Raw genomic sequence first — 14,719 nt, 5'->3', positions numbered from 1 at the left:
ACGATTTTAATATTAATACTTGATTTAGCGATAATAATATTAGGTAATGATGTTCTTATTATAATAACAATGTCGTCCATTTTGCGACTACCTAATTTATCAATTATGTAAACGTCAACAAATTTAAAATGATACGTCATAGTATACTATATGTCTATATTACTATATAATATGTTCTCTAATGGACCAAAAGTATCAATGGGCAAAAATAAAGTTTTAATCGCTTAACTCATTCAACATTATAACTTATTACATACTTACATATATAAGTATAATCAAAGTTTAAACTCCAAAACTAGAATTAAAAATGATTCTCGTTTGGGAATTAATAATCGCAAAAATCTTGTAAACACATTTATTTTATATTCGTTTGATGTTTGATTTTAAGTTTTTGATAAAAAGTGTTGCTTTTTACTTCATACATTCGGATATTGTACAATGACTAATATATATATGCGTTAAGCATTCATTTACGTATAGGCACGGTATTAGAAGTGCTGAAGTGGGCAGAAACATCGGTTTTACTGTTTTTTTTTTTTGTCCAAAATTTCCATTGTTGAACAGCTGGCAATGAACACATTTTTATGTGTATACGAGCTGGAAAATCATATCGTTTGTTTCTGCGGGAGTCCGGTTCGACTTCAACACATTCCACATAATAGCCTCTCCATTTTAATTCCCGTGTTACTATAATTATTATATAGTATACATCTACGACAAAATATGGTAGGTACCTGCAGAATACCATCAGCTATTATAGTTACTTATATGACACAATATCATGTATAGTGTCGGGCTGATTCGATATTTCGTGTCATTGGAAATCCAGAAAACCGACCTCCGTTGAAAATGCGCTCGTATACCTTGATGTAAAGCAGTTTCAGCAATCTATATGTGATGTGTGTGTGTGTGAGAGAGTATCCATCGTAAGCTACGTCCCACGGACACATTCCGAACGCTGCCTACCAATGCATAGAGAATATAATATATAATATTATTATAACAGCATCATCGTTGTCGTGGTCATCATTATTATCATTATTATTTATTTTGGTACCAATATTAACCAATAACGTACTCAACGATAATATCAAAATAATAATATTTAATAATATGATAGGCACGAACTATCGCTATATTATGAACGTTGCCGCGGTGACGACGTGCACATCAAAGCTCCCGCGCGCACGGACGTCTCCACGCCGCCGTACATTCAGGTCGGTTCTCCCACTACGCGCGTCGTCCGTCGCTGCAGCCTCGGCGCGCGCGCGCGCTCCTACAGATCTGCTCGATCACGCAGCCACCGGGACTTAAACCGCGGCAGTTTGTTTGCGTACGCGGTCAGCTGTAGTCGACGTCTCTCGGCGAGGATATGCCGTTGCTGGTGGTCACAAACCATTGCAAGTATTGTTTACATGATTATTTCGGTCGTCATCGTAGGTATTACAAAGTCCGGTGAACCAAAATTACGAGGTTATTTTTTTTTATCGTGATTTCATAGGCCGCCTGTACGTCGAATCCGGACGTTTTCGCAGTCGTTCGTCGGAGTACGCGTATTATTTATATTATCATAGTTCGCGCGCGGTTTTTTTTGTTTTTTCTCTCGACCGTTGGAGAATTTTCATTCCGTTACCAAACAAACAAGCAAACACGTCTGCGGTCTCCAAGGCGTACCCCATATGATATAATATAGCGGTGTTGTTTTCGAGAGCCGTTAGATTGTATTATTTTAATCGTCATTACTAGCGTTTTACGACTTTTCATCGAATTAAATTTTAACCAATCGATCCCGAGTACCGCGCCGGTGTTCACACATATACGCAAACTATGTTGATATACCCGACGGCGGGCAGCGGGGCGATAAGTAGCCGAATGAACGCGTCGGGCCAAAAGGGCGGCAGGGCCGCGGCCAAGGGTGCTGTGCAGCGTAAGGCGGAGGCCAACAAGACCAAGAGCAGTAGTAAGCAGACGGTGCTGTGGAAGCACGCGGACGTCGAACAAGGAGTGGTCGTAGTCGATGAGAAACAGCTAATGCGGCTGGTTAAGACGGAACCCATCGAGAATTATTATCGGCTGGACAGCGAACCATTCGCCAAGTAAGTTTCTAGACGTAGTATTTAATTGTCTATAGGTTACTTGTATGCATCACTACAGAGATGTACCTATTCGGAATGCCCGGTGCTCATTTTATTGCCACTTTCTTTTTCTTGTTTGTGTAAATTTTACGAATGATTAACTAGCTCGGATCATAATGAAGCTTAGATAATAATTATATTATATCATACACTACTATGTAATAACTAGCTGGATACCTGACTGCCTTGGAAAAATGAACACATAAAATACAGCGCTATACCGACGTATCTCGGTTATAGTGTAAGTATCTCAGTTCGCTAGCAAATCGGCGTCGGCGTGTACCTCACTATTTTCGAACTGATTTGACCAAGATAGGCAACTAACCTGAATCGAATAGGATATAACACTTGGTATTTTTTTGAATGTGGTTCATGCTATATATTATTTGGATTTCCCTAATAACTCTATTTTCTAAGAACAATTTCTGAAATTTTCGTCGTAATCGATTTAGTAGTTTTCGATTCGATAGTCTATAAATGTCCATTTATATTTATATATTTGGTTCCAAGACCCAATAGCACTTTATATTAACAAAAAAAATATATGATTACTCTGACCAAAAACGAAAAATATGTGTGTGCCACCCTATATCAACGGGGCTTGAAAACCAGAGCTATAAACACTCGCCGAGTTTCAAGAAAGATGTGGGCAAAATGTTGTGCAAATGATCCAGTATAGTTTCCCAGCCAATAAGCCTCACAAAAACGTACATTAATTTGTATATATTAATTTAGGTTATATAGATATACAATATTTGTAAATGCGAATATTAAAAAGTGCCACCTGCGGAGCGGTCGCCCCCCACCCCTTAGCTTTGTCCTAACTACGTATCTGTCTACGCTCACCTAAAAATCGGTTTCAATTTCCTTCGTGGTTAAATAATCTGTTTAGTTCATTTCTGTTTCACATATTATTTACTAATGCTTGTAGGAAAAATAAATATTTACTTTAATTTCCACGTGTATGTTTTACTATTATGTGTATTTGTAATTATTTACATGAAAATATTTTGGGGTCAGGAGAATATTAGATCTGTCCACTGTGTTAGGAACATTCTTTATCTAAGTATTCTGTTTATCTCATGTGATAAATAAGTAAATAATATATTGATAATATTCAAACTAGGTTCAAAACTTCGGGGGTGCTTCTGCGTACCCTACACAAACCCTAGTAAATCCACCAATGTTTGCTATTTGTTTTATATAGTTATATAACTATTATATAATAAGTCTAAAAGTATAAAATCTCCAACAAGACTAATTTTATTATTGGTGATTATGATATGATATAGTTTGTAAATTAACTATGGAAAATTATTTAAATTTTTTAAACAAGTATATTTTACTATTTTTAGTATTTTTATGTGTTCCTAATTGAACTTATTCACAATATTAAATTGAAAACATTATTTAAATGACTTCGATTATTTAAATTTGATAAAACTATACCTGGTTGTGCGAAGAATTTAAATAATGAATTGGTAGCTGGTAGGTATGTATATCAACTAATAAGTAATAACTTGAAATTATAATTATATTAAATATATTATATAAATTATAATTTTTCATCTATAAACTATTTTAACAAATTGCATTATAGCTATACATATTGGAATTTTGATATAATAAGTTTTAAAAAAAAGCAATACAATAACTATACAACTTTGTATAAAGATATAGAGCTGATTAGCTGATATATCGTTACGCGCGTTACGATATACGACGTATACGACTCATTCATGAATACTTAACACCATTGTAAAACGATACTTTTATAATTGTATAGACGTATAGTATAATATAAGTAACTTGAATACAACATACGTCATTCGTGTAAAAATTATCTATTAAGTAGAAATAATGCTATGACGAGCTTTTGAAATTACATAGAAAGAAAAAGAAATAATAAAATTCCAATATTTAATTTATTATTATTACAAATTATTATATAAAACATAATTTAAATATAGCATAACAAAATTGTATACCTATGACTGAATACTTTCAGTTTTCCTTGGATATTTAACCTACTATACCTAACTATATGTTTTAAAATCACGTTTATAATTGAATAGGATAATTATTAATTATACACTAATATATGCTAATTATAGCGTATTAACAAGACGTTAATCGTAGTATAATTTAATGTTTTGAAATTTTAAAGTTGTTTTGTATTTTTAATACTAGTGTATAAATTAAAATATATATTTACTAGGTATAGGGTACCTATATATAGTATACCGATTATTAATGTCTTGTTAAGACACATTATAATGTTAATTGGACATTATTATTACTTTAAACATTCGACTTTAATTTTTACTCTTGTACAACATTTGCACGAACATATTGCGTGGTTTATAATTATTTTAATTCCTGAAATGGGACAAGGAAGTTGAAATTTGAACAATGGTTGTCCTCACGTTCTGGTCACCGGCCACCGTGTAAATTTCAAAATTACATGTTCGTTATTTTCAGTGTTTATACCTAGAGTACACTGACGCACAAAAAAAAAGCGTGCCTTGTACTTATATATATTATTGTATTATAATATGAGTACAATGTTTTATCATTTTTTTTTTCTCTTATCGTTTTTATCGACATTTTATTATTATATACTTCGTCGGGCTAATTGATTATTATATGGGATTCGAACAGTGTTTTTTTTTCCATTTTTTTTTTCTTGCCTTCCGCCCGTGTCGGACACACGACTGACATGCCGAGGACGAAACTGTCAATACATTATTGCGAACACGTAGCACGCCGGCATATAGTTACGTATGCACGGCTCGATCTCGGCGCGGCAGATCCATCCGACTCTGCGACCTCTTTGGTAATTAACGAAAAACAACTATACCGGATTTTGTACAAGGATATAATATTATTGTCGCGAGCACACACACACACACACACACACTCGTGTACAAGTGCGCGCACACACGCGTACGTTTACTGATATTACACGCGTGTACAGTGGCCGCAACCGTGATCATTATTATATAGTGTCTCGTGCCACGACACCAGGGATTCACCCCGACAACAACTACCGTTGGCAGTTTAACGACGCATTACGCGTTGTACGTTTTATGCGTTTGTGTGTACCAGGTATGTGCGAGAACCCAAACTTGGTTATAACTCGGTCATAATCCTTTATACGTGCAGGGGCCATTGCGTTTGTAGACAAATCGACGCATACCTATGCTCTCTGCAATGTCTAGACTTCGCCGCCGCGGGTATATCAGTCTCTCGCAAAACACCGGTCTGACTATATTATACGTGGGCATTAATTGAGTACAACTATACAAATATTGTATGGTCGTCATAAACATCATATTTCATGAGAAAACGCGCGTCCGATGGTTTGTATCGACGAATAAAATATTATTATAAACGCCTCATATATGTTTCACAAGTCGAGCGAGCGGGACACGCGCGCATCAACCCGGGGGGGGGGGGGGGGGGGGGGTGCGCTATGGACTGCGGTGGAATAGGAAGTGTATATAATGTATGCACACAACAAAAGTCGTAATAATAATGTTGTATTATAATTTTAAAGAAAACCCCCCGTAGCAATGCCGTCGAGTTCGCTTGTTTTTTATCATATAAAACAGTAATATCATTATCATCGTAATCATAAAAATAATCATGATGTGACGACAATTAGTTCCTGGAAAACGCTATTAAGGTTCGTCCTTGCAATGAAAACCCGATTCACCTCGTGGCGTTAGCGAGACGGTTGCAAAAAACAAAATGGGGGCATCGACTATCTCATAATAATAATAATAATGATTGCGCGCGTGAATATTAACACGTTAATATACATAATAATAGTAATAATAATAATGTACACGATATTATATTCAGTAAGTCATTTCAATTCGTAGACTACCGTCACATATTACCCTCGAGCACGTGTGCGGAAGCTGTATCTTTATGCATATGTATATATAAAACAGCGCGGCCGTAGCGATAAGACATATTATCTTGTGGACCTGAAAGTCCAAAAGTAGGGATGAAGAGTTGGAGGAAGCGGGGCGTGTACGTATAAATATCGTCATGGTGGCCGTTTGTCCATATTAGCCTTCAATGGCACATACTTCAACATCATTATATTATTATTATTATTTATTATGTTATGTAATAACTAATAGATATCTGCAACTAGAATTTTTTGAGTTTTTCGAATTCGGTTCGGTTCCTAGAAGTACTACAAATTCCTACCGATTTAAGGATGGACCAAAAAAAACCAAAATGCCAGTTGATGTTCTTTAAAATTAAAAATATCAGCTGTTTTGGTTGACACCGATGATTTCAACCAGTGCCATTATAATTTTTCATGGCTGGAAAGACATCGTACAATGTGTTTAGTATTTATTATTTTCTATCAAAATATCGGCATCTCTAAAATATTGAAATCGAAGTTTCGGCGAAGTTCTGATTTCAGAAACGTTTCTTTTTAATATAACACCAGTCCCTTGTAATGCATAATATTATGTGGGAGCATTTGACACAAAACGAAATTAACATGGTAATTACCTAAATCTTCAAAAATCACCGAAATAGATAATTATTAAACAAATATTCGAATCGATAAAACTCTATTACGTGAACTACTCCTTTTTCACCTCTTGAGAAAACAGATTTCACGTACAACTGATTTACTCGGAGTTAATAGATTAGATATTGCATCTAGATTATACTTTTGACTATCATTGCTGAAAATTAATCACTCAACGCCAGAACCGCAAGAGACCTGAACGCAATATAAATCCACCCGTTTCAAACGTGTGAAAATGAACAACTTTTCGCGTTGGATATTCGAAGTTTTGCACCTGCATTCGTCGGCGCAAGCGATTTATTATATTCTGTGTTTTAATAATTGGCGATGTATATAATACTACACCTGCGGCCAAGACGAGCAAATCAATTCGGTCAGCCGCGCTGTTATGTACTTGCAGTATATATTATGTGCACGCGTCTGCACATTATGTATATAATATTATCATGCTGGCTAAAAGTGCATATTATATATTATAGCATATTATGTAACTACAAACTACCCATTCAACGGAAGTCGCGTGGAAGTACAATAAAATATACGGCGAGACGTATACCTATAATGTATATTATACAATATATTATAATATTTGTATGCGTCCTACACGTGGCTATACGACCGAAGTATATAAATGTGGTGTCTATACGCTCCGTGTATATAAAAAAAATTTGCGTGTGTCTCTTGGCTCCGGCTGCTGTAGCGAACGGGTTTCGGCCGTACCCGCATACACGTCATGTATAATATATATAAATTATTAAATATAACGTATAGGTATATTATGTGTGTTTTAGTTTCGGGGCCCGATAAACTCTCGCCGTCTACAGGTACCTACGCGATAAAAATATTATATTATATTGTATACTGTACGGTTAATCGTTCCGGAACGTCATAGTTCTTTAATCTTTGAATTTGAATTTTATTGAACTTCTGAAAAAAAAATAATAAACATTCATACCAATCGTATAGTTCAACAAAATTTATAGTCAACCCCCCCCCCCCCCCCACCACCACGGTAATCTAGCCTAAAACTTATATTACGACTTATGAGTGACTCTATACCCATATGTTTCATAAAAATATTAGGTACGTATTTTATGTTGTGTACCCACATTCGTATGTATACTTTATGCTGTAGCAGTACTACCCAAATAATATAGATGTGCTGCAGCTCAAATACAATATAGTGGGTAATTTTATATTTTAACATTATTTTACGAATATAATTCAATTGCCACGGAACTCGCGCGGAATACGCGCTCTCTGCACACATGGATGACGTTGATATGAACATCGATTAACGTGCGAGTGGGTATTTTTCACGCGTACGGCGCGAACTGTATAAAAAAAACGTATATATAGTATATACATATATATTAGATATAATAAAATGTATCTTTGTGTGAGATCGTCAACGCCATCGAGACGATGACTAATGATCGCCAGCTCACGACAGTATATACGACACTATACATCATTATATACAGCTGCTCTTAATGTACTTGCGCAGTATAAATACATCTATGATATAAAATATATATTATATATATACAGGGTGAGCCACATTGTTTGATAATTCTTTTATTCACCGGTAGAACACCGCAGTGGCATTTCGCTGCGTCCAATATTTACATAAACGTACCATTAAGAGAACGAAAAACGAAATCTGCGTGTGTTGTCCCAACTTTTGACAATTTAGGTTAGGCAGAACCGATTTTAATATATGTCGCCTACCTACCTTTAATATTACAGTAAATTGTTTTTTTATTAAACTTAGAGGTAATAGCATATTATTATCTACGTTCTCTGGTTGGTTTTTTAATTTTGAAGCGAGTTATTAGCAATTATACATTTTAAATTTTAATATTTTAAATACTTATTGTAACTCGCTTTAAAATTTGAATGTAAAAAAAATCAACGTACAATCAGAGATAACGTTCTTACCTTTAAATTGGATAAATATTAAATTTACTTTAATACTAAAGCAGCTATATGGTTAATAAGTGTAAAATAAAATCGATTCCACTGAATCCAAATTTGCTACGCTATACACGCGTTTGTAAGACGGAGATAACTTACGCACAATAATATGTGGATGAAACGTCCTCGATAATATTTTCGACCGTATATGATTCTAGACGAATATATGATCATTAATTTTCGGAAAACTCGACGCCATATAAAAGTAACGAGTAAAATATACATTGAAATGTATATTTATAAGACTAAGTACGTGCAAATCGTAAAATTTATCAACCCTGATATCTATATGATTATGTATGCGCGATGTGTACTATACACCTCCACGTAGTATAAGACGTATAAGCCGGTGTGCACATTATATACTTGTCTGCACGCGTGCTCGTCTTCGTGTAAATTGTGCGCACGTCGCGTAACATGTCTTTTTTTAACACTTTTCTTAAGTTTGGTTTCACGTCTGTCTGTGATCAAATCTTGCGCGCTCGATTTGAGGCACTTTTTGAAGATGAAAAATTCTGAAAATTGGTATAGACCTTGGTCTTGGATGACAATACAATAATCCGTTGTCATTTTGGGACATGGACCAAAAAAAAAAAAAAAGGATTGTCCCCACGACGTCGCCGTAATATCTCTCGCAGATATTGAACTTTCTCTCTTCCCCAAAAAAAAACCGCAACCTCTTACGAAGCAAGTATAGGCGTGTCCTATCCATTATTATAATATCTATGGTAACAACGGTAATTATTACCAAATAACATTATACCGGTATTCTGATATAGGTACCGAAAACATATTTCTTAAACGTTTAATAAAAATATTTACTTTCAACTAAAAAGTAGAAAATAAAAAATAAAAAAAAAAATTTTAAAAACACACTTTTCCATAAAAACATTTAAAAAAAAATTTTAAAAATTGCACTAAAAAGACAAAAATAATTCTCTGTACTTAAAAATAATGAAAAATTTATTGATGAAAAATTTAAAAGTGTGTGGTGCGCATACACTTGACATATATTCCCAGTCACTATCTTATAAACATGATTGAACAAAGAAGTGTATGTGAGACTTTCCTTGGCTTTTAAATTTTTCATCAGTAAATTTTTCATTATTTTGCTCTTATACTTGACATATACTGCCAGTCACTATCTTATAAACAGGATTGAACAAAGAAGTGTATGTGAGACTTAGCTCGGCTTTTAATGTTTTGTATGATGCACCACACACTTTTAAATTTTTCATCAATAAATTTTTCATTATTTTTAAGTACAGAGAATTATTTTTGTCTTTTTAGTGCAATTTTTAAAATTTTTTTTTAAATGTTTTTATGGAAAAGTGTGTTTTTAAAATTTTTTTTTTTATTTTTTCAAACATATTATACGAGCTTAATATGTAACTACGGATAAATGTATATAATAAACCATCTTTTAGACGCTTGTTTTGCGAGGTTTGTGTTGGACGTTTTGCAGGGGTCTTATATTTTCCCGGAAAGTGGTTTTGGTTGACTCCCTCTCCGCGATGATGATTAGTGAACATCTGATGCATTTTTTCTTTTTGGAGATTTTAGGTCTACTTTTATTGTAACTTTTCCTTCCTAGGTTGAAATGAATGTCTATCAATGCCACAGTGATCTTGGTTATAGTTATTACACTTTCCTCATGAGCTCTTTTAATTTATCACTATTTTTGATTTTGACTTGCCACTATTTGGTTACAAACGTATATAGGGTATCGTAGACGTTTAAATCTTGTACGATGAATATTCATATTAATGCGCTATAATAAAGAAGTTAGGTTATAACACGCACAAATACCGGGGCGTGACGGACTATCTGGGGAAAACAAAAAAAAATATTTAAAGATTCGAGGTGGTGGGCGATTGTTTAACACCGCGCGATATCTGAACGCCACCAAATATGTACAATTTCAATTACGATTTTCTGTAACGTGCACCGTAGTCTTTGCACACGCACGTCGATTCGGAATGCCACCTGTATGGCCGTCTGTATACGTGTGTACTATAATAAATTGCAAGTTACAATAAAATTATAATTTCGACTCGCCGACGATCGTATTATAACGACGATAATTATTAAGTTCTGCTGACGTCCTGGGAAATTCACGAACCGTGTACCTATATATAATATTTTAACACCTACGCACCTAAACGCATTATTATATTGTATGCTGCACGTCTTATACTATGTACGCGTGTTATTATAAGCAGTATTATTATGTATGATATTATCATATGATTTCGACCGGAAACACACAAAATTCCAAAAAATATCGTAAAACCACAAATGAGTGCGCGTGTAATTTTTTAGGCAGGTACCTATTATATTATTATAAATCCTGTACTCCGCGGACTTGCAGGCGCAGCGGACACAACATCGAACACTTTACCTACGATTTACGTATAAATATATGTTTTGCATCTTATACGCAGTGTGCATTGTTTATATTTTACATTATAATATAGCTGTGCACACTGATGATGATGTCCGCGGCGCTTGCAGTTTCTCACGCCCATCTCTTTGTTTCGCGACGGTTTCGCACGAAAAAATTCTACCCGACCAGGACACTCCTGCAGCGTGCGGCAGCACATATCATAATATTATCATTATTATGTGTGTCATAATATTAAATTTGTAATTTCCTCCCACCCGTACGCTGCCGTACGAATAATAAGGTTTGTACCGCGATGCGATAATAATAATATTATAATGAACGCCGGACTAAAATGCATACATATTTAATCATATTTTTTTATTGTGTTTGAACCATATTTAAAAAAAAATAGTTTTTTTTTTTCAGTCTATCTTGCTCGGCTATTATAATATATTATTAAGATTTTTAATAGTTTTGTTTATTCCTACGTCGTCGCTCCCACATCCGAATCGGTCGAATCGATGTAAATTACTATTCCCAGGTGCAATTACTCCGTATTTATAATGTATAATAATAATATGTACCACACAATTACAACGCGACGTGTTTAGTATATAGTCACAAAGAACGGGCGGGCAAATTATATTATATTATTATAGGTATGTATACGCAGCATCACTCGACCGCCGACTACCGAAGGATGTATATTATACTCTTATTATTATATCGTCATTATACGATATAAACACTCGATAAACCATGCACTGGACTTATCTATACACATTATCATAATAATGATAATAATATTATAGTATACGCGAATGCCCACTGAATTAACACGGTCGGTGTATGCCCACGCCATTCATATTATATTATATCAATAATATTATACAGCAATTATTTTCATATTTCATCCACGTTACTGTTATTATTATTAATATTTACTAGTTGGCTGTCAAAAAAATAACACCATCCACTACCAATAATTTTACGAGACGTTTAGATGGTTTATTTTACAACTCAATCGAAACGATTATTATAATAATATTGTTGTTGCGTCGCAGCTGTTGTATAAGTACTAATATACCTATATTATAATAATAATGTCTACTTGCTTGCGTTTTATTTTCTAAATACTCGTAATAAATATTATACCACCGATTCACGACGTACATAATTATACGGTTACATATTGTTGTTTCAATAACATTTCGGCCAATGCAAAATATATTTGTCTATATGGATTATGATGATGTCTTCATAATGCAACTACATAAGAAAATTAAAAAACAATATATAAATATTACATTATACCACCCGAATAATAGCTTAAGAATATATTATAAACAACGTACAGTGAATAATAATAACAAGTAAAAATATTTAAATTTATCTATGAATTATTTTGCTCGTCACTGATACTTAAAGTAATACGTATTTAATATTTTTCTAGGCTATTCAATTTAGCTTAAGACCCTAAACAAACAGTAAATACCTATTAAATGCATAACAATTTTCCTTATTATTTCACTGGCATAGTTTTATTTATTATTGTATATAAGTATCTATATGGTATATTGAATAGTTTTTGATTGGAAAAACCCGTTATGAGTTAAAAATCATTCATTGTCTTGTTTGTATGATTTAAAAAATCTTAATTTAATATCATGATAGTAACACATGGTCATATTTTTCCAAAACTTACCTTCCTACTCGTATGTAGAGTGTTAGTCGTTTCTTAAATGTTTTCAAATGCTTATTGATTGATTTTAACACCAGTGACACACACAAAAAAAAATTAACCGTTGGTAAATAAGAAATAGTTTTTGGAACGTATCCGACTGTCATATAATAATATTTTTAACAATTATGTTAATATTTATTGTTCTGGTTAAGAGTATACCTACCGGCCAATATGGTATTCACTGCCCAATTCGTTTGTAACGTGACGGCTGCAGTCTGAGTACGTCAAAGACTCATACATGGTGATGTTTTGAATAATCGTTTATTATACAATTAATTTACGAAAAACCCTAGAAATGTATTCCGTGGGAATACAAAAATAAAAATAATCTGCAATGTTTTGTTTTTTAATAGATATGCGAACAGAATAATTTCTAACGCAGACAAGTTTTTAAGGTATAATATAGTATGATTTTATATTATATAGACGACGATGTCGCATTGTATTTAGGAAATAAAAAATTATACGGTTCTCCGAGGCTCCTATTGATGATGAGATATCGTTGCCGACGGTCTTTTAAATAGTTTTGCATAGTAATAATAATCATATTCAATTTTCCTCGTTAGCTGATCGAGAGATGATAAAAAACACAACAAAAAACAGCCCCCAACGCGGCGGCGCAGGCCATGGTCCACGGCCAACCGGTCCTATATACATAACTTTACTAATATGATAATATTAATATAGTATACATCGATTACGGCGTCAGAGTCATATGAGTGAAAAAAGGCGGAGTTTTTCACTGGAGCTAATAATTATCATACCGCCACCACACGGTCAAATATAATAATATCAACGTGTGCGGCGGTGGCGGCGGCAAGTAACACGATATACCCATAAATAGTGCGATGACATTTCTTTCGAAAACGCATCCACCGAAGGATCAAACGGTCGTCATTATATATTATACGTAATTATATATATATATATATCGCAACAAGTATACAGTACTTACACGGTCGCGGGTCGTACGGCGACGACAGCGTGTTGAAAAAATAATAACACACCCGTCGCCGGCTGTGTATAATGTTATATTATAATAGTTGTGGTAATGGATATGACTCCGAGGAATTCGGTAGCTATAATATAGTGTTTCTTTTATCGTCCGTCTTATTATGATTATAATTATTGTCAGGCATCAGCTATATAATAATTATTAATATTATATGCATCGCGCCTTTCGGGAACGTGATCACGTATACCTATTTAATAAATATACAGGTACGCGTACGTTATTATATTTGACGTGTGCCGGAGGTGGTTTTTTTTTAAAGATTTTTTTACGTTTTTCTTCCGATTTGTCGAAATACCGACGTGTACGCCAACACACACACACACACACACACACACACACACACACAAAAACACACGCACTGACGTGAAGAACTACGTCGGAAAGACACGTGCAGCCGTTGCACACGGTGACCTATTTATGCGCGTGGGGTCGGTCGGTCGGTCGGTCTGTTGCTGCCGAGGAGACACCGAAACAAAAAAATACAACCTCGCCAAGTTCGCCAAGACGAAGACGGTGAGTCGCGGTCTTTGCGTTGTTGACGACTTCGGGTGTGTCACGGACTAGGTGTGGGTGCGAAAGCCCCTCGGTGGTATTCGACGGGTATATCGCGTACGCTCGCGCGTGTGTGTATGTGTGTGCGCGTATGTGTGTGTGTGTGTTTGTGCAGTATACGGCCACCGCAGTTAGGCCTCTCTTATTTTTTTAACCTCCGATACAAATATCTTATAATTTGTAAATTTCGTCATCGAAGTATATTATATGTTTATATCGTAGGATATTCTGTGAAAGCGCCCAGACAACTACATAATACAAAAAAATATATAATATTATTGTTTAACCGATTCTTCGTCAAACTCTCTTGGATGGAAAAAAACGATATTGGTACACGGTTTTACTACCC

The 14,719-nt window shown here is 34.5% G+C and overlaps 1 protein-coding gene across 1 annotated transcript in view; it reads left to right on the top strand.

The window, feature by feature from the left end:
* The first annotated feature begins 1,315 nt into the window (after nt 1-1,315).
* Nucleotides 1,316-14,719, top strand: part of LOC132941982 (death-associated protein kinase related-like) — a 53,316-nt gene continuing 39,912 nt past the window's right edge. The window contains exon 1 of the mRNA XM_061010263.1: nt 1,316-2,096. Within this exon, the coding sequence (XP_060866246.1) occupies nt 1,828-2,096 (269 nt within the window). The 5' untranslated portion in view covers nt 1,316-1,827. The remainder of the gene's footprint in view (nt 2,097-14,719) is intronic.

Source organism: Metopolophium dirhodum, chromosome 3, assembly GCF_019925205.1.
Source record: "Metopolophium dirhodum isolate CAU chromosome 3, ASM1992520v1, whole genome shotgun sequence".
In the NCBI taxonomy this organism is placed as follows: domain Eukaryota; kingdom Metazoa; phylum Arthropoda; class Insecta; order Hemiptera; family Aphididae; genus Metopolophium; species Metopolophium dirhodum.
Note: the sequence above shows the minus strand (reverse complement) of the source record. Positions and strands in the feature narration are given on the sequence as shown.